Source organism: Chionomys nivalis, chromosome 9 (genome assembly GCF_950005125.1).
Source record: "Chionomys nivalis chromosome 9, mChiNiv1.1, whole genome shotgun sequence".
Lineage (NCBI taxonomy): Eukaryota > Metazoa > Chordata > Mammalia > Rodentia > Cricetidae > Chionomys > Chionomys nivalis.
The window spans coordinates 21,353,641-21,376,515 of NC_080094.1; the positions used below are offsets into that span (position 1 = coordinate 21,353,641).

Genomic DNA, 22,875 nt, shown 5'->3' on the forward strand with positions numbered 1-22,875 from the left:
AGACTCGTTATTCCAATTTAATTAGGAAGCTGACACTCAAGGGAGAGTCACCACCTGAGACATGGGGGCTGGAATTTTACTTCTTCACTTTTGGGCCAGGTATCAAGCCCTCTTATCTCCCAAATGCAAGCAACCCATGGACTGTGCCTAGTACAAGGCATACAGAAAAAGACCATGGGTGTTAGCACATGCTATACACCAGGGGCAGGTGACTCTTCCCGACCTCACCTGTAAGACACGGGGACTACAACAGCTGGTCTCACTCCCTGTTCCAAGGTTCTAGAACACCCTAGAGCCCCTGACAGCAGACACCAGGTCTCAGCAGAACCTTTAACTAGGATCTTTGTCCACCATGGAGAAGAGCAGCTGTGGCTCACCACCACACACTAGCTGACGCGGCTTCCAGGTGTCATTATCCAAGCAGGGTTCAACTTTGAACAACAGATAGCTCACAGAAAATCCAAGTGTTCCCCAGCACAGGCACCTCTCTGGGCACGCACACTTTACAGACCAAAGAAGAGAAATGGCACTGGGGATTCTCGAAAAGTGGACACATTTCTTAAAGGGTGGGAGTGGACTTGAGTTGGGGGTCTCTCTCTGCTCTACAGGTAACAGCTGTGTACTCTCAGGAAAGTTTCTCTCCCTGGGGCTGTTTAAAGAAAGGCCGTTTGACCATTTATAAAGCATGTCTACAGATGCTTCATTTGATCTTTATGACAACTCTTGGACACGCCCCCCCCCAATTATCCCTTTTACAGATGGGATAACTGAGACTTAGAGATACAAGGGTCTCATCCAAAGTCAAACCCCTTGAAGCTGGTATAACCAGGAATTCAGCGTTGAAGACATCCAAAAATAATAATCAAGGGTCGTCCTAGTAAGGTCAGTTCCTCTCTAGTTCATCCTGGTTCTAGCAAGACCAAGTTTCACAGACCTCTGCACACCTGCCCACTCAGAGTAGCCTAAAAAGTTCTGACCACAGCCCTAAAAGCCCAGCTGCCTAAGAGGCCACGCCCCCTCCCTGCAAAATTTCACTACTCAAGTTGGCAAGAACGCAGCCCCCACCCCCAGCTGGGTCTAAATAAACGCCCAAGTGATATCACATCCTGCGGTAGGCTCCAAAATAGCCCAGGCCTGCCCACAAGCAATCACAAAGTGCCAGGCCATGCAGGGCCAAGCCAGCAGGAATACCCAGCCCAGGGCGCCCTCCACACACTTAAGCAACTAAAGCAGAAGCCTCGGAGCAGGAAGGCCCCTTCCCCTCCTCGCCAGACAGTCTGGCCCCACCATCCTTGTCTCCCTCTCCCACGGGTCTAGAGGCCCCACAGCCTCATTGCCCCAGCGCCAGCCCCTGCCCCAGCGCCAACCCCATGGAGCCTCGGCCGCGGCCAGCCTGCGGGATGACTCCGCCCGGCCCGACCCGGACACCCCACCACTCACATTGCTTCAAGAGCTCCAGACACAAAGCCATGAGGGCCGGATGGGGGTCAGAGACCCAGAGACCCGGCAGAGACAGAAAAGGGAGAGGGAGAGACAAGGAGCAGAGAGGAGTGACAGGGGTCGGGGCAGAGAAGCAAGGGAGCAAGATCCCCCAGCAGAGGTGCAGGCTCAGACGCCAGACAGAGCAGTGAGACCACTGACACAGATGCACAGAAGACACAGGCAGGGAGAGCAAGACGGGGGACCGGGTCCGGAGAAGTGGGACGCTAGGAGAACAAGGAAAGGCAGTGACAGCCACAGCGGACAAATTTGGTAAGGCAGAGAAGCTCGGAAGTTAGGGAGCTGGGTAGATATTGGAGGTTCAAGGAAAACGCTAAGGGATGTAGAAGGTTCTGGCAGAGATACTGGAGGCCCCGGAGAAGAGGGAAGCCCCTGGGGAAATATGGAGTAGGTGGAGGCAACCCCCAAGAATGAGGAGCAGAGGAATCAAGGAGGACCCCCGGCAGATAGATGTGTGGTAAGCTCAGGAGGCCTGGGGGAGTGGAGCGTGTTCTGAAGGAGAGGCCCCCAAAAGATCTAAGGAGGTGTCCCGAAGAATGGGGGTGCCAGAACCCGTGGCTGTGAGAGAGGAGGGGAGCGCTGGGAAAGGGGACCCGAGATCCCGGAGCGAGGGAGGGGCCGAGAGCGCGAGGGCAGAGACAAAGAGACAGCGAGCTAGGGAGAGACAAAGCGGGCGCAGCAGGGACACAGGCCGGAGGGCCGGCGGCCCGACAGAAGGACGGAAGCGCGGGCGGGCGGGCGGACGGACGGACAGACGGGAAGACAGGGCAGGGCAGGGCCGGGCGGGGGCGGCGCCCGTCTCCTCGCGGGGCCGCGGCTGCTCCGGGCGGCGCTGGGCGGGCCCCGGGCGTCCGGGCTGAGGAGGCGGCGGCGGCGACGACGTGGGTCGGACAGACGGACGAAGTGACGGACGGACTGGCGGCAGCTGCGGCCAGTGGCGGGCACTCACCCTCCTCCCTCACGCGGCCCGGCCCGAGGCTCCGGTTTTGTACGCCCGAGAGGCGGGGCCTCCGGGTTAAAGCCCCGCGCCGGCCCCGCCCCTCGCGTCAGCCGCGCGCGTCGCCCGGGATTCCGGGGCCGCCAGGGGGCGCGCGCAGCCGGGGCCGCTGCGCAGGCGCGCACGTGGACCGCGCGGCCCACGCCCTGGCCGGTCGGCCCTGAAAGGGAGTGCGCGTCCACGCCGGCTCGCGCATGCCCGAGCTGGGGGGCTCCGCCCTCTCGGACCTCCCCGCCAAACCGGTTCCAGCTGGAACGCGTGCACGCTCTGTACAGCCGGCGGAGTGGGCCGGGTGTCCGTGCGGGCTCACCCTGGAGGCGACTCCTCGCTGTGGGTTGAGAAACTGAAGCTGAGGAGGGAGCCTACTGTGGGCTTTTCGCCCTGCACGCAGGTCCTCGCTGTTCAGCAGCCTAGCAGTTTCTAGTTGCCCCTCCTTCCACCCCTGGTTGTGCTCCCAAGGATCCTAAGGATGGGTTCGGTATCACAACTGTGTGACCTTAGGTGCGATGCTCAATCTTTGCGTGTCTCGCCATTCTCTGTACAAAGTGTGACAGAAGCAGACCGATTCTATCCGAGCCCATTCCTACTTCCCTGAGTGCCCTCCTTCGTGCAGACCCTGGCACTGCTTACACCAGGTCTACCAGGCACAGATCCTTGCTGCTGACTGAATCTGGATCTTCTGGAAGGCTAAGAGGAATGAAAAGGGTAACACTGTTTCCAGTGGACGTCTTCCTTTTGCATTAAGACAATGATGAAGAGAGCAACAAGCTAGCTCATTTGATGCCGGGCACTTTAAAAGCAGTAGCTGGCTGTGCTATTCATTCTCATTTGCTTTACTTAGGAAAAGGCAAAAAAGTAAGTTCTTGATGGGCTCTGACACCCCAAGCCAAGCCACCATGAGACCTCTATCTCACCTCTACCCTTCCAAGTCAGTAACACACTCCTTGTATAACCTTGGGCAAGTCCCCTTTTCTTTTGGGGATGCATAGGTCCCATGTGCCCCCTGGGGAGAAATGGGTGCAGAAAGAGAACTTTCTATGAAGTCTTTGACCCTCTGAATCCAGCTTACTGGATTGAAAAGGACTCATGGGCAGTTTCAATTTGGACTTCACCAAGTCTGAGACCTTAGTGTTAGAGGAACTTCAGCACACTTCTGGTGGTGATCTTTTAAGTTACTGGAAGGCATGTATGGGGAACCTTCAGCATACTGACTGGGTCCTTGCCCAGGAGCTCCAAGTTAGGCTAGTCTTCCTGCAGAGTGGAGTTGGCTGGACCCAAGTCTGAGGTGTAGGGCTGGCAGGCAGGACTCAGATCCTCCTGTGGGAGCCTGGGGTCCTCCTTTTCCAGATCGGACCTGCTGTCCTGTTCCAGGTGTCCAAAACTGGCAGCTCCCCACATTCCCCCCCCCCCCGCCACCTTTTGCTTTTTAGAGACAGGGTCTCTATATAGCTTTGGCTGTCCTGTACTGGGTTTGACTCAAACTCACAGCGATCTACCTACCTCTGCCTCCCAAGTGCTGGGATTAAAGGCGTGCGCCACTACACCCAGCTTCTGTTTTGAAACTACATCAATACTTGAAATTCACAGCATGGACCTGACTGATCCCCTCCCCCTTCCCCAGGGGTGTAATGCAATAATGCTGGAGCTGGGGTAGAGAAAGCTTATCCAGGAAAGCAGGGAGGGGGACTATGGCAACCAGCCCAGTTAAGATTCTTAGATGGCCATAGTGGCACACATCTTTAATCCCAGCTTTCGGGAAGCAGTCAGGTGAATCTCTGAGTCTGAGACTTTAGAAGCACAGCCAACGATGGGGAAGAGGAGAAACCAAAAACTGCTAGGCCACAAGCAGAAATTTAAAAGCCCACAATAAGCTCCTTGTGTTATAGATGAAAGGTAGCTGAGCAAGCCAGAGAGAATTAATCGAGTAAACAGCCTCCCGACACAGCCTCTGCTTCAGTTCCTGTCCTGACTTCCCTTTGTGATGGACATGGAAGGGTAAGATGAAATACACCTGTTGTTCTTCCCTAAATTACTTTTGGCACAGTGTTGGTCACAGTGGTGGAAAGTGAACTGTGGCACTGCTCTGCCTCCTGAGGGTGACAGGATGCCCCTCTCTTGTTTTGCCCAAAAGTTTCAATTCTGCTCCTCAGCCCTCAGGTATGAACTGAAGAGTGATAATTTGAGCACTCAGCACACTGTAGGCACTCAGCTGCGTAGGACTGCCTGGGACAAGGGCATGGTAAAAACCTAGGAGAATCCAAGCCTGTCTGTCTTCTACCCAGGCAGGGGAAGCGCCTATTTTAGCAGTAGGAAGTTATGATATTCTTCTGGGAAAGGCCTCCTGAATCCTATCACCTCCGACCCTATGGCCTTGTCAGGGCCACTGTCCCCTCCCAGTGTGGCAGTTTCTAATCTTGCTCCTACTGCCAAATGATTCTCCTGCTCTTTGTCAAGTCCTTGGGTTGCTTCCTTCCTAACCCCACGGCACAATGAAGAACTCAAGGCTTTGAGAATTATCTCCTTGACCTATTTGCTGAGTGACCTTGACTATGACACTTCCTCTAGGTTGCAGCGGCTTGGTGAGCCACCTCACCCCCATTTGAGAGTGTGTGTGTGTAACTGGATTAAGTCAGGAATGGCAGGTATTTGTAAATGTGTCACTCTGGCCATAGCAGACATCATTAATTCATGGTGGCACACTTAATCTGCTTAACTCAGATTAAATCTCAATCCTTAGCTCCAGGGATTAGAAATAACACACAAATTATAGGATGTTTGCCTGGCACTCTGGGGACTGGATGGGCCGAGCTGGCAGAGATCTGCAGTGGAATAACCAAAGATTGGGGTAGAGAAGGTTGGGAGACAAGATTGAGGGTTTTTTGTTATTAGTGGTTTTGTTTTGTTTTGGTTTGGTTTTGAGTTCTCAAGACAGGGTTTTTCTATATAGCAGCTCTGCTGTCCCTGAACTTGCTTTGTAGACCAAGATGGCCTCAAACTCACAGAGATCTGGCTGCCTCTGCCTCCTGCATGCTTGGATTAAAGGCGTGGGCCACCACCACCACCACCTGGCTAAGACTGAGGAATTCTGTTCGCCTCCCTTCCTATGTATATGTGCAGGGGAAGGAAAAGGAATCAAAGAAGCCAGAGTTCTGAGGGATGAGAGAAGGGACAAAAAGAGGGAAAAAAACCTGTGACTTGGATGGTCATAGATAAGACCATTCCTCGCACCCAGGGTGTAGATAGCCATTAAGAGGCCCAGGGAGGGACAGGTGCCTTTTCAGAGTGACGCAGCAGCCCTGAAACAAGAGCTCTGGGCCTCTAGCAGGAAGCAGGAACAGTTTCTGGACTGGAACTTATCCAGAGAACGACCCTAAGTCTAGGTAGGTGTCAGTGTGTCCCCCCATGTTCACATTTAAAGATGGAGAGAATGTAACTGGCAGGATCAGGATGCTACACAGTAGTCCCCCACCCCCACGCCACTTGCTGAGGTCCCTGTGTGGCGTCTCAGCTTCTGAATCTGTGTGATGTTTTTCAGAGGGAGTGGGAAGAGACAGAAAGGAGGAGGGGAAAGCCCAAAACTGAGAGCTGAGAGGAAGGAAAGGAAGAGAAACAGAGGGTTGAGGGAGAAACAGAAGGCAGGGATTGGGGCGGGGGAGCTGAGGGAAGAGATGGGAGGGAGGCTGTCGCTGTTCTTGCTTCCTCTCAGAGGCATAAAGAGAGGAGAGGCAGGATCAGAGGCAGACCAAAGGGTCATGTCATGGCCCTCTTGTACCCTCCCTGGTGTCCTTTGGCTGGGGAGGGGTATATACAAGCAGCAGCTGAGCCACTGCTGACCCCGCCTGCCAGTCACCTGCCAGAGTTATTTCTGGAATGTGGAAACTGGGTCAGAAAGGGGGAGGGAGATGGCGGTGCTGGCAATAGAGCTGGGAAGCTGCCAGCAGTGGGTGGTGGGTGTGCAGCTACATACCCGGCCTGGCCACTCCAGAGCAGTTGGTTCTGCTGAGCGCCCACTGCCTCGATATCCACCCAGCACCCACATCTTCCCACCTGCCTGCATCTGGTCTGCGAGCACATGTGCTTAGGGTGGAGACAAAGAGCTACACGCCTCTCAGTAACACAGGCTCAGAACTAGTCGGGGGAGCAGGGTGGAAGGGAGGGGACCCTTCTGAGTAGGAGACAGTGACTGCGTGTCTGTGGCGAGGCAGGTGATTACAGACAGAGTTGCCATGTATGGTTGTACAAGTTTTATACTGATTAAGGATGCTCCGTTTCAGCTGGGAGGTGATGGCACACACCTTTAATCCCAGCACTCGGGGACTGTGAGTTCAAGGTCAGCCTGGTCTACATTGTTTTCAGGATAGCCAGGGCTACCTAGAGTAACCCTGCCTCAAAAAACAAGCAAAACAAAACAAAACAGGATACCTAGTTTGTGCCTTCGGGGTTCAAATCACAATAAAGACATAATTGAATTATATAATTATTATGACAAACTTTTGGCAGATGGAAGTAAAAGACCTTATTCTAATCTAATCGTAGTAGAAACTACATCATGTGACTTGAGTAGATGGGAGTGAAGGGTTGTGAGGAGCAGTACCCAAACTACCACATGGACCAGCTGCAGTTCTGGCCAGAGACCTGAAAATTTGGTGGCTTTGGTTTTCCTAGGTGGCAGGTGAGTTTACCTGCTGAGAAAGAGAAGAGCAGAGGGCAAACAGGAGCAGGTATGTGGCAGTCACTGTGGGACCTACAGTGAAGGCAAACGGGAAAACTTGGGGTGCCAGTCTACTAAGGCATGCTTCCCTACAGGTGTGTGGGGGTGAGCATTGATGGAGACACACAGGCATGTACTTTGTGCAGGAGTATGTTGAATTAGGTGTACACATGGAAATGTGTAAGTACCAGTCAGTATATATGTGTCTTCAGATGTTTGTGTGTGTGCACACATTTATTCATGTGTGTGAACATGCACATGTGGGTGGATGTGTATATGTTGGGTGTCATTTTCAGTCTTTACCTTATTTTTGAGAAACTCACCAATTTGGGGAGGCTGGCTGACTGGTGAGGGATCCACTGTCTTTGTCTCCTCAGGGCTAGGATTAAAGGCTGTGTGGTTTGAATGAGAATGGTCCTCATAGGTTCATGTATTTGCATGCTTAGTTCCTAGTTGGTGAACTGTTAGAGAAGGATTACAATTATTAGATGGTGTGCCTTGTTGGAGGAAGTTTGTCACTGAGGTTTCAAATATGTTTGTCTGTCTGTGCCCCTCTCTTTGCGTCCGTCTTTCTGTCTGTCTGTCTGTCTGTCTGTCTGTCTCTGACTGCTGCCTGAGGATCAGGATGTAAAGCTCTCAGCTACTTCTGCAGCACCATGCCTGCCTTTGTGCCACCATGCTCCCAACTATGGTGATAATGGACTAAGCCTCAAAAACTGTAAATAAAACCCAATTAAATGTTTTCCTTTGTAGGAGTCATCTTGAGCCAGGTAGTGGTGGTGCACATCTTAAATGCCTGCACTTGGGAGGCAGAGAGAGGTAGGTAGGTCTCTGAGTTAGTTAGTTCATGAGTTCCAGGACAGTCAGGGCTATACAAAGAAACTCTGTCGAGACTCCCCCCCCAAAAAAAAGAGTAGCTTTGGTCATGGTGTCTCGTCACAGCAATAAAACACTAAGATAGGCATATCATCACACCTGGCTTCCCCTCCCCCATGGTACTGGTGATCAACTTAGGTCCTCATGCTCACACTGCTGGCACTTTGCCAACTGAGTCACTCTTCCAAACCCATTGTCATACTAGATAGATAAATGGATAGAAGGATGGAGATACTGGGGCTGAGACTGAACCAATGATCTCAGTTCTCAGTTCTTCTTTGTAATCATGCCCTTAGTTATAGCTCACAAAAGCTCTGTGCCATCAGCTGTGGATTAATGACTTGCTTTCATCAACTGGTTATTTGCAGATGTGAAACCAAGAAACTGAATGTGTTATAATATGAGGTTGTCTTCCTATCCTTCTGTCATCCCCATGGGAAGAACATGGCCTGGTTGGGACACTGACTCCTGAACAGCCTTTGGACCCAGGGAGCCAAGCCAGCTGACCTGCAAGCTCATGAATCAGTAGGTCTTGTTCCCCACTGTTTGTTCCGCAGCAGCACTGAGGTGGTACACAAAGTAGAGAGTGTGACTGCAATAATAACCAAGATATATCACATTGGCTCTGGGACCAAGCAAGAGGAAATAATGAGCAAACTGTTAGGGGAGGCTTGAAAAAGATTCCTGGGTTCTGTGTGCATCAGACCTCTCCGTGAAATTCACCTACAGTGACTTAAGTGAGCAGATATACTTGGGCAAGAGCTGGCTCCTTTGGATGAGGACTTAAAAGAGAGAAGACCTCCCAAAAGAAACAGCCAATCTGTCAGGAATACTTAGGGGAAATAAGAAGAGCCTAGAACTTGCTGAGTTGAAAAATAAATCTGTCAATTTCAGCCGCCAGCCAGTAGATCATTCTCAAATTAAGATATAGCCTAGGATAAAGATCAAACCAAAGTCACTGCCTGTTAAAATACCACACAGGCTGGATGCAGTGGTGCAGGCCTTTAATCTCAGCATTCAGAGGCAGAGGCAGGCTGATCTCTGTGAGTTCAAGGCCAGTCTACTCTCTAAAGAGAATTTCAGGCTAGCCAGGGCTACATAATAAAGACCCTGTCAAAAAAAAAAAAATGCTATTCTTATAGAGGATGGGGTTTGGTGCCTAGTGTCCACATTGGGTAGCTCACAGCTGGCTGTAACTCCAGTTCCAAGGGATCTGACATACTCACATACACTTCTAGCCATTATGGTTAGCTGCATGCATGTACATATACAGAAAAGCAGGCACACACACACAGATACATAAATAAAAACATCTCGGGTGGTCAAAGGAGCCATCAGAAAGCTCAGTGGGTGGTCTCACAGAAGCTTGGTGTGCCCAAAGTAAGAATAATTAAATAGAGGCCTAACTCAAATATGGCTGTGGATATGACTTTGGCACAAACAGTTACATGGAATTAAATTAAATTAAATATGTTTGGGCTAGCTAATCAGCTTCAGCTAAAGTAGATGTACCTTCCTATTGTTCCTAGGGAGGAAGCAGGCTGAAGCCCAGAGTTCATACTCTCAGTGTAAGCAATCTTCAGGAGCCGAGCGGTGGTGGCGCACGCCTTTAATCCCAGCACTTGGGAGGCAGAGGCAGGCGGATCTCTGTGAGTTCGAGACCAGCCTGGTCTACAGAGCTAGTTCCAGGACAGGCTCCAAAACCACAGAGAAACCCTGTCTCGAAAAACCAAAAAAAAAAAAAAAAAAAAAAAGAAATAAAAAAAAAAAAGAAAGAAATCTTCAGGAATATTCATCTATCTCAAAGTATGTGCCTCAGGTTGACCAGAAGGATTTCAGAATCACCCTGAGTCAGTAAGTCTCTGAATCCTTTTCTCTCCTTTCTGAACAGAGTATGAGTGGCAGTTAGCCTGTCCTTATTTTGCTAAATCAAGTTTTCATTGGAGAAGAGGCTGTTGTGCTACAGGGAGGATAATATGGGCGTTTACATCACAGTTCTGAGGGGCTACAATCAGATCAGGCACAAATCACAGATCTCAACACTGTGGCTGTGTGAAGCATTTGGGAGACCTTGAGAGAGGCATGAATTCATGTGAGGAATAGAGACTGAACTATTACCACCAATCCTTCACCCTCTCTAAGTCCACACCCTTTGCCACAGGGACACGGTCTTCTCTACAGTCGTGAGGGGTCCTCACCCTTGACTGAGCTCAGTTATGCAACTTGCTTTAGCCAATGGATGTTGATAAGTGGGCCTTGAATGTGCTTGTATTGTAGTTAGCCAATGGCTGTTGCTTATGTGGGCCTTGAATGTGCTTGTATTGTAGTTAGGCTTGCTATCTTGCCTTCGGCCCCCTCATGAGATGAACACATCCTGGCTAGACCACCGATCTCTGGAGGACCTTGGTCTCAGGAGAAGAATGAGAGCCTGACAAACTTGGCAATGTTCATTGTTGTGTTTGTTCTACAGTGTTAGTGAAGCAAGAGCTCAGCCACCGAGGGGCCCACCTGGTTCTGGGATGAACAGCGCTCACGCATCTTTGATCTATTCACTCATGAGTAATGGGGGCTGAAGGAAACTGGTGAGTGAGGCTTTATCTGCAGTGAACTTCTATGGACGCTGTGCGTTCTTCCAAGTCCATCTCATTCACCAAGAACGAGAATGGAGAGAGTGTGATCCTTACCTGAGACTCCCATGGAACTGCAGCAGAGTTCTGGGACAGCCTGGCAGAGCTTCCTGGATTCCAGATCCAAGAATCCCAAAGCCATAGAATGGCAGGCTCCAGTCCAGCTGGAGGACTTCTGAAGTGGGAAGCTGGTCTGCCTGCACGACAGCAGGTCTGGAAGGAAGGCACCAGCGGGCATTTCCATACTCCACGCTCCCACAGCCAACTGTGCTGCTTTGCCAACAGGTTAAATGTCATGGGATGGGGGTGGGGCTGCAGCTGTCCTTAGAGGACTCTGTTCTAGGACAAACTGCCCAGCAAAAAGGCTAAATGGGGATGAAGGACCACCAAATGGAGAAGCTGAGGGGAGTAGGAAGCAGCATTGCTCATGCCAAGAAAGAAGGTACCAGGAAGTCCCTTCCAGACAGGACAAAAGATCAGACTATGGCTTCAGTTGTTCAGAGTCCCGGAAGCAGTAGAACCAGCAACAACAACAGTGAGCAAGATCCAGAGAAGACACCAACCACGACACCTAGCTCCCCACCAGGGTTTCCCAGCTATGGCAGGAGCCCGGTGCAGCTGCATGAGATTTGGGCAAATTGGTCTGAAGTTCTGAGAGCAGACTAGACTGGATCCCTAATATCTAAAAATAAGCCTCTTCCTTCAGTTGTAAAAGTGGCCAGAGTTTAGAGATCTCCTGACGGATCCCCAGTAGGTGGGATGAGACAGCTGCAGATATGGGAGGTGAAGAGGGACTACTACTGTTTCTGCTCTGACACCTGACAAGCCCAGTTCATTTAATCAGCACGTTGCTTACTGGGTACATCTGTGGGCCTCGGGTTCACTTAGTGACAGCACACAGCAGCTGAGCACTTGAAGCAGCCATCCTTAGTTCAACCCCACTGCCCTGCTATCACACAGGGGCAGAGTTGAGGCTGAGAAGCAGCTGTGACAGTATTACCTGTCACACCCCAGCAGATGGTGTTTAGTTAGGGTCTGTGCCTGGTGAGAGTAGGGCAGGTGCGCTTCCTACAGTCTTCAGTACCCCAGGACTCTCTAGGGTCTGCCTTAGAGATGGGGAAATGGGGTCTAGGAAGAAGGGCTAGAAGAGAACACGGAAGGTCGTCTCGACTATCCCAGACTTTGTATTGTGCTTTCCCTTGATCTGACTTCCTATTATTCTCATCTTTAGAGAAGTCCAAACAATCCGAGGAAGGCCAGGCCATCCTGACTATGAATATGAAAGATGAACTCACCCCCCCCCCCAAGGCTGGAAGCAGATTTAACCCTTCATTGTGCTCTTTTTTCCTTCCCTGAAGGTGCCTGCCTTCCCTATAGCTCTGTCTGCACAGCTAATCCCAAGTGGTATTTTCCTTTTAGTAAACCTCACCTACCAGCAGGCGGCTTCTCTATGCAGAAAGCAGCCAGGGATCCCAGAGTTCCAGACCTCTCCATCATCTGCCCAGTGGACAGTCTGTTTCTGCCACCTGTTTAGGCTTCAAGGCCACCTTTGTTCTCCACCATTTTTTTTTTTTTTTTTTTTTTTGGTGACCTATGGGTTCCTCCCCAGCATCTCCCCAGGCTGCCCACTGAACACTTCCCATGTTCTTGTAAACAACACAAAATGGAACAAAATACTAATCCTTCGGCATTGCTGTACTCACTTGGAAGCGTGCGGCTGTTGCTGAGGCTGCCGGTGCTGGGCGGTGGGGAGAGAGACTGCAGGGAGACACTGTCCTCCTCCTGCGAGCAGCCTGCCTGGATGGCTCGCAGGTAGCTGTGGCTGCGCGAGCGGAAGTAGCTAGGCAGTGGCAAATCAAGCGCCTCTGCCGCCGTGGACTCAGCTTCGCTGCAGGCCGACTCACACGCTGCCTCATATTGGTCGCTTAGATCGGCCTCCCGGACCTGTCCAGACAGAAGCAGGCATCAGAGGCCAGCTTTGCCAGTCCTTGCTGGTCTACTCAGCTTCAGGGCTGGAGGTTTTCTTTTTTTCTTTTTTTTTTGGTTTTTCGAGACAGGGTTTCTCTGTGGTTTTGGAGCCTGTCCTGGAACTAGCTCTTGTAGACCAGGCTGGTCTCGAACTCACAGAGATCCGCCTGCCTCTGCCTCCCAAGTACTGGGATTAAAGGCGTGCGCCACCACCGTCCGGCTAGGGCTGGAGGTTTTCCCTGTCTGACTCTTCCTGGCCTGTCTCTCCTCCTTCCACCTCACTCAGTGCAGATAGGCTCCTAAGTAAACAGCCCCTCTGTGGGCCTCAGTTTCCCCATCTACAATGAATATTACAGGATGTTAACAAGATTAAATCTTTTTGTTTGTACTAATCTACCGAAAGAGTTTATGATTACACCTGAGTTCAGTAGGAAAGAAGGCCGCGATCCATTAGTAATGTCTGCTCTAAATGTTAGAATGGGAGTCTTATTAGGTGTGGTGGATATTTACCACTGTATGGTCTACTAACTTCTATAAGCAAAAACACAGCAGCAGCAATAACAACAAAAAACAAACCCCAAACCAAACAAACCCTCGAGGGCTAGTAAAAGGAAGATATTTGTCAAGGGTACCTGGTGAGGGAAGAGCCGAGCCAACGCTCCAGCTACGTATGTATGGAATAGTGATCGAGCGGATGCTGTGGAATGGGGGGAGGTTTGGAGAGGAGGCAGAGGCTAGAGATGAGCTGAGGCAGTAGCTTGTGGAAGAATATAGACCGGAATGAGGGTAGTGGCAGTGAGGATAACTGATGTCTGCCAGGACAATGGGGAAAATGGTTGCGGGTATATTTGCCATCTCAAATTTACTTCAGCCTCATCTACACAGTTCCTAAGCATCCCTCCAGAGATGATCACCCAGGATCCTGCAAATTGGAAGCTAGAGGTGTGGCACAGAGGGGCCTCACCACACATAACACTCTGAAGATTCTGGTAGGGCTTACTGACTCCAATTTCAGGCTATGTTGGTAGCTAGGGACCGTGCAGCATAAACTAAAGAGTCAGCTGACCACCAATGGACAGTAGGTGAAGCCTGGGGGACCTATAGCTAGAGGAGGAGGCACAGTGGACTGAGTATCCTGTGGAAGAAAGGTGGATGTGGGCTGGCGTAACTCAGCAGCCCTGTGCTCTCTCAGTTCTCTCCCTGTCTGCACAAAATGAAATGACTCGGGTAGTTAATGGCCTGTGAAGCCTTTAGGTCAAATGCCTAGATCACCTGTCACTCAATTTAAGATGTTTGGAAAGGTCTGAATCTGTGCTTTCCAATATGGTAGCTATGAGCCACATATGACTATACCATTTAGGTTTAAATCAATTAGAATTGAATAAAGTTTGGTAGCCATCATAGCCATATTTCATTGGATCAAAAGCCACGTGGACAAACATGGATTGTAGAACATTTGGATACCACTACAGGAAGTTTTCTTGGATAGTCTGCTAAGTTAAAATCAGGCCACCGGGCATACCCCAGATATACCTACTGAGGATATGAAAGCATCGGTTATCTTTCAGAGCTGCATTGCAAACTGAGGTATTTTGAGAGCCTCTGACTGCCCAGGGCAACAAGGTCTTGCTTTGGAACTATGCCCTAATGGAAGAAGCTTGGAAAGCAGACAGGACTAGATGAGAGCTGGCTGCAGCTGCCCATCTCAGTCCTTGGGATGCAGAGGCAGGAGGATAAGGATTTTAAGGGTAGGTGAGCTACATTGGAAAGTTAAGGCCAGTCTGGGATATGAAACCCTGCTCAAAACAACAAAACCAAGATTACATGAGCTAACTCATCATCTGAGCAGGGGTCTTGGTCACATGTACCCGATAATTCAGGTGACTGTATGGAATGAACAAGTGTTTATAACTGTTTGCTCAGATGCTCCCAAACTGTTAGGAGCTGTCAAGTAGTCTGTGTGAGGCTCTCTGAATGTTTCTTGTGTTCAGGCTTTGTCGTGGGACTTTTCATGTTAATGCCAGATGCTTGCCATACACCTATGAAAGTCGCAGGATGGAGGAATTGCCTGGCCTACAGGGCATCCCTTAAAGAGTAATATACTGGATGGTTAAGAGCACTGGCTGTTCTTCCAGAGGATCTGGGTTCAATTCCCAGCACGCACATGGCAGCTCACAACTGTCTGTAACTCCACTTCCAGGGGATCTCATATGATACCTTCATACCAATGCACATAAAATAAAGTTAAATAAATTATTTTTAAAAAGTCTCCACATTCACTTCAACACCCCCACATCCTAAAAGGTCCTGCTGGGGCTCTGGAAAGGGGAAAACTAGGAGATCCTGGACCTGGCAGAGAAGGCCTCACAGCCCCTAACCTGTCCAAACTAAAATCTTCCTGGCCTGACCCAGGCTTCAGGGGAGGCAGAAGGCATTAGGGAGAAGCTCCATTGCCCTGCAGAGACTTCTTGTCTGCCCAGAGCCTGGCTCATGCGTTCCCTGTTTTCAGGACAAACTAAGCCCCAGTGAGGTGATGGTACAGGGAGTGGAGAGTCAGGACAGCGATGTGCACCTCAACTCCATCCTTACTGGGGGTGCCTTTCTAACAGCAGCTCTGCTCGGACCTATCCAGCCTGGAGGCCTAAGACCCAGCCCTGCACTCTGATTTGGGGTACAAGAGAGTGGCAACATACTGACCTGTTGATCATGGCCAAACAGCTGGGGGATCAGGGAAGCCTGTCCAAAAACCTGCAGGAGAAAGAGGGTGTGGGTTACAGGAGGGCCAGGCCTGGTCTGGTCTTCTCAGACTCCTCCCCACCCAAGCTGGATTCTGGTTCACAGAGGTTTTGCCTGGCTTCCTCGGGAATGGGAAGCTCACTTCTGGGGCTGGCACTACTGAGGATGTGCACTCTCTGTTCTTCCTGGTACCATGGGTGCACTGTCTGCCACTTTTCACCTGGGCAGGCAGCTCAGCCAGAGCACAGATCAGAGACAATACCCAGGCCTTTCTCTTTCTGGGCTGTATGCAACTTTGTGGCTACCTATGCAGCTTATGACATTCAATCTTTTAGGGGTGAAGTTTGGGGGAAGGAAAAAGTCAGAGGAGCCTGAATTAGAAGAGCACTTGGGCTGGACATGGAACAGTGGGTGAAGTCTGTGGGAACCCCCAATATGGCAGATTCAGTTATCTTTCTGTATAACTAAGGGTAAAGGTTTTCCGGGTACCTGGGAAGGCAGTGATGGAGAAAGAGTATGTGAAAAATGGAACTATGGAGGAGACACAAGGAGACCTAGGGAAAATGTAGTAAATGAGGGGATAAAAGGCAGGGACGCAGGGAAAGGAGGGAAGAGAGAGAAGGGGGAGAGGGAGAGAGAGAAATGGAAGGGCAGACACAGGGAGACCGGGAGAGGAGAGAGCAGGTAAGATGGGTGAGCCAAGGCATGCCATGCCTACTAAGAAAGCATACAGTAAGCCTCTGCCTGGCTGAGTGCTGGGTGAGGTGATGGGGACCTACAGGGAACCAGACAGTATGTAAAGAGACCCCTGGTCTCACGAGGCAGAATGACATACAGGTTAGTAAACTAAGATAATTCCAGGCAATGACACTGGAACAGGGTCTGTGGACAGCACAGAGGACTACTGTATGCAGGGTGACGAGGAGAGGCCTCTCTGAGCAGGGGACATCTGAGCCAAGCCTGGGACATGGAGGAGGCAGCTGAACACAGCGCTCTGGACAGAGGGCAGCAATGCGCCAAGCCGCCTGACCTCTTAATCACCCCTACCTGGCTGATACAGCTGGAGTCGTTGAGGCTGTCACTGATGGGGTTGTAGTCCTCTTCCCAGCTGGGGCACTTGGAAGGCAGCAGCATGTCCACTGAATCTAAACGGTCCAGACTCCTGGGTGACAGAGGGGGACAAGGCTCAGCCCATCCATTGTTTAGCATGGGGGACTGAGGCCAGGATCATTCAGTGGCAGGGGAGTGGAGGCACTGCCAGCCTGGGCAAGGGGGTGGGGCTCCAAGCAAAGGGAGAACTCCCACCTTTGGGAGACCTAGTAAAATTTGTGGCAAACAGGCGGCCCTTACTTGTTATGCCCACTGTGGCCTCAAGGTGGCAGAACGTGCCTGCATTTAACTGTTTTAAGCTCGTGGCCAAGCTGCCTAGTACAAGTCTACAAAACTGAAACTCTGGGGGCAATTCCAGAGACTAGACAAAGGTGGGTAGAGACCCTTAGCCTTGGTATTTACCTATAAATGCGCAAAAGGTTTCAGCACCACGATGATGTCTGGATAAGGACCTGCTACCTACCCTGCAGGCCCAGTCTGTCAGTCTTTCTCACCCTGCCTTAGTCTAGAAACAACACACAGCCTTGGTCAGTTTGGGGTCCTGACATGGGCTTGGATAGACTCCAGCTTTCTGTAGAGTGCTCCTGGTGAGAGGCCACCTCATATTCCCATCTCATGGACCCCATTTATGGAATGGGAGCGATGCACTGCTGGGGCTGGGATAAAGATTTCAGGGTGTGAATTTAAGTGCACCAGGGCAAGCATGGTAGCCAGCAAGGCCAAGGTCAACAGACGGCAACCATTGCTATGACTGATCCTTTCACCAAAGCCTGGGCTCTGCTCATGAAGGGTGGGTAAAGTACCCCAATTCTCACTATGGGCAGAGCTTAACTGTAGAAGAAACTGTTTGGGAACAGGTGTTAGCAAGCAGGGCCAGCCTAAGCATAAAAAAGTCCTTACAGGGGAGGTGTTCACCTGGACTTGAGGTTGAGAAGCAGACTCCATCTGCAGGGCTGAGTTCTCCTAGGGTGGCAAAAGAGGGGGAAGGCCAGGCTCCCAAGAGACACCGTGTACAAGTGTGAGGTTCACCTAGGGGACACAGCTGGTCTGAGATCAGCTTTCAAGTTTTGAGGCCTTCCTCAGGGAAATATTGTCAGGCCAGGGTTCCCACTAAGGGGGCGGCTCAAGCCCCCAAGGGGCGTGGCATACGCGAAGGGGCGGGGCTCCATCAGGGCTATTGTTCTAGACCCCAGGAAGGGTTGTAGCTCACCTTCGGGGATTGCTCTGCTCTCCCAGAGACTGCTGCGTGGCCCTCAGGTAGCTCTGCCGCCGAGCTGCAGTCTTGGGTGAAGGCTTGGGGCTACCAGCCCCAGACTCATCACTGTCTTCATCGCCCATGGCCTTAATGTAGCTGCCACTGCGCATGCGCCGACACGGGATGGGCCCCTCCACTGAGCTCTCCACCTCTCGAGGGGACAGCAGCGCGGTGCTCCACTCTCCACCCCCGCCGGGCACCTGGAATATCCAGGGACAGGACTCAGAGGGAATGTAGCAGTCAGTCTGGCTTTCAGACTCAGAAAATGGGTCCTCATGGACCCGGTTCCACTTTGGCAACTTGAACCTGTGGCTAGCTTTCTTGTCCTTGATCACCCAGCATCAGGAAGGTCTGAATCAGGAAGACTGCCTGGGCTCTAGACTCTGCCTGGCCTTAAGCAAGTCTGTTCCCGCTTTCATTTCAAACTGGATTTGTCCCTCCCCAGAGATCATAATGGCCTCGCGGCAGCTATGCTTACTGAACACCCTCTGTGTCCCATCTCTTTACTTGTGCCATTCCAGGGGACTCCACTGCCTTTCCATGGCCATCACTGACAGCTGCTCTGGGGTGGGGTGTGCAGTCTCCATACACTCTGGTCCCTGACTCACACCGTTGGCTACATGGTCACTTTGGATACATCTTGGCATTTACATGCTTAAGAAGCTCGAGCCTTGTCCTATGTATGCATCTAATACGCTCAGCAGGCCTGGTCTCTGGGTTCCTCAGCAAACACTCCCAGCAGGTTTCACACCTCTCCAAGGACACACCCCATCCAATGTGCACCTAGAGATGACTCACATCGCACACCCCTGCTCACACTCACACCAGCAACTACTGCACATGGACACACATGTCATAAGACTGCCACCACACACACGGTTCACAGGGTTCTGCACACAGCAGGCCCTTTACCAGGGATTCAAATGCACACTCCCTGATCAGCATGACCCGATAGTAGCACATCCTTCTTGTACCCTTGACTACTTCCCAGGGGTTCTCTCAGCGTTCCCACAAACCCCAGCTGACCATCTAGCCAGCTAGTCACCAAGACCTGTGAATTCTCCCTCCTGAATCACTAGCTGGTCCACCCCACATTCACACCATCCCCGGAGAATGGGACCCTGAGCATCCCTGCTCAGAACTTGTGGCCAACCCACCTGCTCACTCTCAACCAGCAGGCAGCACAAGCCCCAGACCCAGAGTCCTCTTCTTGTGTCTTGGAAGCATTTCTCACATTGGATGCAATATGAACTAAAGAAGCAGACTGACAGCCACAAACCCCCTACATACATTTAACAGGCTGCCTAGATTTCAATTTCTTCCTACTGCAAAAGCTTACTCCTCCCCATAGTCTCACTGTCCCTGGAGTTTTATATAGAATGACAAGAACTTGGGCCTTGTCACACCTTGGAGTTCATCTTTTCATCATGCATTTGATGCGACTTCTTCATGCCAGTCAGGTCTGTGCTTGCACACCCTGGGGACAAAGTGCTCACTACTTATAAGAGCAGCCCCTTCCACATGTGATGTGTACCTGTCACGTCTACCACTGGCTCTGTTTACACACCCCGTCACGCAGAACCCTGCCCCACCCCACCGTGAAACAGCAATGCCGAAGTCAAGCCTTTGGCTGCTCTCAGGCCATGAAGTTTCACTGCATGAGCTCCTCAGTAATTCCCTTATGTGAAAAGGGAAAGACTCGCCCACCCCAGGTGTCAGGCCTCTGGGCTGGTGGCCCTAGGCTGCCCCTCACCCACACTGACCCCCATCTGTTTCTGGTCCTCAGGACTGTTGCGTACTTATTTCTAGCTATGTGGCCCATCTACCCTTTCTGAGCACTTCCTCCCCACCAGACTCTGTCCTGGGTACTGGGTAACACAGGGGTGCATCAGATGTGGCTGGTGTCCTCAAGAAGTATCCAGTCTCATGGGCGTGGCAGGAAGCTGACCATTAGAATGCCATGTGTTGGTCGTGTGTGTGTGTGTGTGTGTGTGTGTGTGTGAGTGTGAGATGGTATAGCTTCTAGATCTGTCACCTAAAGGGCAGGGGCACATTTCAGTCTCTTCGGGGCTGGGCTCCCAAGGGTCTACTTAATACGCCTGTTGAGAACATGCAAGCACAGGGGATTCTCTCAATAACAGGTCCTCCAACCTCCGACCGCACAGCTGAGCAAAGCAGTGCACAGCATGAAGCAACCTCACCACTGAATTGGGCCCCAGCTAGGACTCCAAGTCACAGCCGCCTGCCCCATCATTCCCCTGCCTGCCCCATCCTAATCTATTAACCCCACCCTAACCCTACCTGCCCCATCCTAACCCTATTAACCCCACCCTAACCCTACCTGCCCCATCCTAACCCTATTAACCCCACCCTAACCCTACCTGCCCCACCCTAACCCTACCTGCCCCACCCTTACCCTACCTGCCCCACCCTTACCCTACCGGCCCCACCCTCACCCTACCTGCAGGTAATGGTAGGCCAGGCCCTGGTGGCAAGACTTGGACTTTAGTAGGCTCTTATCCAAGGTGGCTGAGGTCTTCTGGCAGACCTCATGGGCATGGCTGAGGGTTAGAGTGGACCAGGAGCCACGTTTGACATAGTTGGTGTCGGTGCCCACTCCGAGGCTGGGACAGGTGGCAGGGGGAACAGGCGGGGGTGGCGGGGCGGTCAGCTCGGTGGCAGTGTTCTTGGTGGTTTTGAGCATGTGTCCACTGATGGTGTTGTAGGCGTGCATGAAGTAACGGGGCTGGGTGCGTTCTGGCTGGCGGCCTAGAGTCATCAGGCCTGAGGCAGGGCCACTGCGGAAGGCACCGCCCTCACCGTCCAAGTTGTCGTCTGAACTCCACCAGCCTGAGATGTTGGAGCGGCTTCGCCGTTTGGGCTCCCCAGCCTTGGCCCGTTCCTTGCTTTTGGCCCTCCGGCCTTTCCCGTCCTCCAGGCCACCTTTCTTGTTGCCATTGCCACCCACCTTGCCGGTGGTGCCCTCCATCGAGGGTGCCTTAGTGAAGAAGAGCCTCTGGACAGAGTGGACCAGGTGGCGAATGCGGCCGGGACTCTCGCCCCGGGCCTTGGCCTCACCCCGGGGGAACTGAAGGGTGCTGAAACCATCCCGATGGATAGGCAGCTGCTTCTCAAACTGGTCCAGCAGGTTGGCGGGCAGTCGGTTGATCTTAGTAGCCTGGGCATGGCTAGGGAACGGGCTCTCCTCGGGCACCTCAAAGTGCGAGTTGTAGTGGATTCGGGGGAAGGTGCTGCTTGGTGGGGGCAGCTGGTTGTTGAGAGGGAAGAGGCCATCTCCAGGCAGTGTGTTTTGCCCAGGGAAGCGGGCCTCCCGGGCAAAGGCCTCTGTCGGCGACAGCAGATAGGGGTTGCGGTCAGGCCCGGCAAAGAGGGGCTCATGGGGTGGGTCCAGGCTGTCAGACAGATGGCGGGGGCGGCTGTCACCGAGGCCTTTCATGATCCCAGCCCGTGGGGCAGGGGCCGTTGCCCTAGTGGGGTGCCCGGGTCACCTGTCCCAGGCAGCAGCTGTCCTGGGGAGAAAAGACAAAGAGTGGTCAGCTGGTCAACTGGACTGGACTAGATAGGGCAGGGAGCCGGACGAGGAGGGCCTGAGGATGGCTTGAAGGCAGGAAGTCTGCCCTTGCCATCACGGGGCCAAGGACAAGAGCTGCTGCTGTCCTCCGTATGGCTGCTGCTGCACACGCATCAACACTGGACGGGGTCCTCGGCCAGAGGGGACAGCAGAGTCTCCATGTGCTCAAGGCGACAGCAGTAGCCAGCCAAATGTTAAGCAAAGCACACTCTCCTCTCTGAACAGAAAGGTGTTCGTGGGAACCTGGAAAGCCAAGTTCTGACCCCGAGTTCTTGGACTCCTCCCACTTCCACAGCGGAACGTGGGCAAGGAGCTACCTACTCCCATGTTCTTCAAGTCCCCAACTGCCTCACCATGAGGTGCCACACACGGACACCCATCCAAAGCGCTATCCACCCCATCCCCAACAGCCAATCTAAGGAGGGTTTCTAGGGAGTATCCCACAATGCCTTGGAAGCAGGTGTGAGTCATTTAGACAGGGACTCTCAGGGTCCCGAGTACCCACAGTGCTCTGTGAGGCACTTCCTCTGGTCTCCTCAGCACTCCTTGTCTTCGGCCCTTTCTAGGGCCAGAGAGGCTTCCAAAGAGCAGGGCTACTCAGGGCCTACCTTACCTGTGACCAAAGACAGTGCTGTCCAGATCTACTTTAGCAGAGGGATCTTCATGCCCTGTAAACTCTTTGTCCCTCCCCAGATGTGACCTCTGGGCTGGATGCTGGGACCACGGACACCAGAGAGGCCAATAAGCCCACAGGCCCACCCATCTTTGCTGTCTAGGATGATAGAGTGGTGGTCTACTCTCACTGTGGCTTTGAGACGCATTTCCCTCACACACAGTGACGACGAGCATCTGTTACAGTGCCTCTGAGCCGTTCCTCTGCTTCTTTGCAGAAACATCTACTGACGTCCTCTGAGTGCCACTGAGCTGTTTGTCAGTCTTGTGCATTCTAGACCTTAAGCCCTTATCAGATACGTGGCTTGCAAATACAATCTCCCATTCTGTGGCTTTTTTTCTTTTTGAGACCTATTTATTTTTGTTTTATGTATACGAGTGTTTTCCTGCATGTATGTCTGTGTATCATGTGCATGCCTGGTGCCCAAGGAGTCCAGAAGAGGGCATTAGATACTCTGGAACTAACGCTACAAATGGTTTTGAGACACTAAGTGGGTTCTGGGAATCAAACCCAGGTCTCCTAGGTTGTCGCCCCCCCCCCCCCCCCACCAAGACAGGGTTTCTCTGTGTAGCTCTGGTTGTCCTGTCGCTCTGTAGACCAGGCTGGCCTCAAACTCAGAGATCCTCCTGCCTTGGCCTCCCAAGTGCTGGGATTAAAGGCGTGCACCACCACCGCCTGGCCTCTCTCCCGGGTTTTTGGTGAGTTTTCCTCCTTTCCAGTTCTGATCAAGCTTTGCTAACACTGGTCTTCCTCCCCCAGCATGGTGGCTTGCTAGTGCTCATGACCTCCCAGAAGACAGGCCAGCTTTTCCCCACCCGAGCAGAGGAATG

At 52.1% G+C, this 22,875-nt stretch overlaps 1 protein-coding gene across 4 annotated transcripts in view; it reads right to left on the bottom strand.

Annotated features, from left to right (window-relative positions):
• The window catches only part of Dlgap4 (DLG associated protein 4), a 152,298-nt gene that overhangs the window by 41,403 nt on the left and 88,020 nt on the right, over positions 1-22,875 (bottom strand). For 3 of the 4 annotated variants that reach the window (XM_057780264.1, XM_057780263.1, XM_057780265.1), the window contains exons 3-7: positions 20,242-21,310; positions 17,736-17,980; positions 16,463-16,577; positions 15,377-15,427; positions 12,415-12,655 (exon numbers count right to left, since the gene is read on the bottom strand). In XM_057780264.1, coding sequence (XP_057636247.1) covers positions 12,415-12,655; positions 15,377-15,427; positions 16,463-16,577; positions 17,736-17,980; positions 20,242-21,237 — 1,648 coding nt within the window. In that variant the 5' untranslated portion in view covers positions 21,238-21,310. Of the gene's footprint in view, positions 1-1,440; positions 2,444-12,414; positions 12,656-15,376; positions 15,428-16,462; positions 16,578-17,735; positions 17,981-20,241; positions 21,311-22,875 lie in introns of those variants that run through there. The other variant, XM_057780266.1, reaches the window with a different exon arrangement.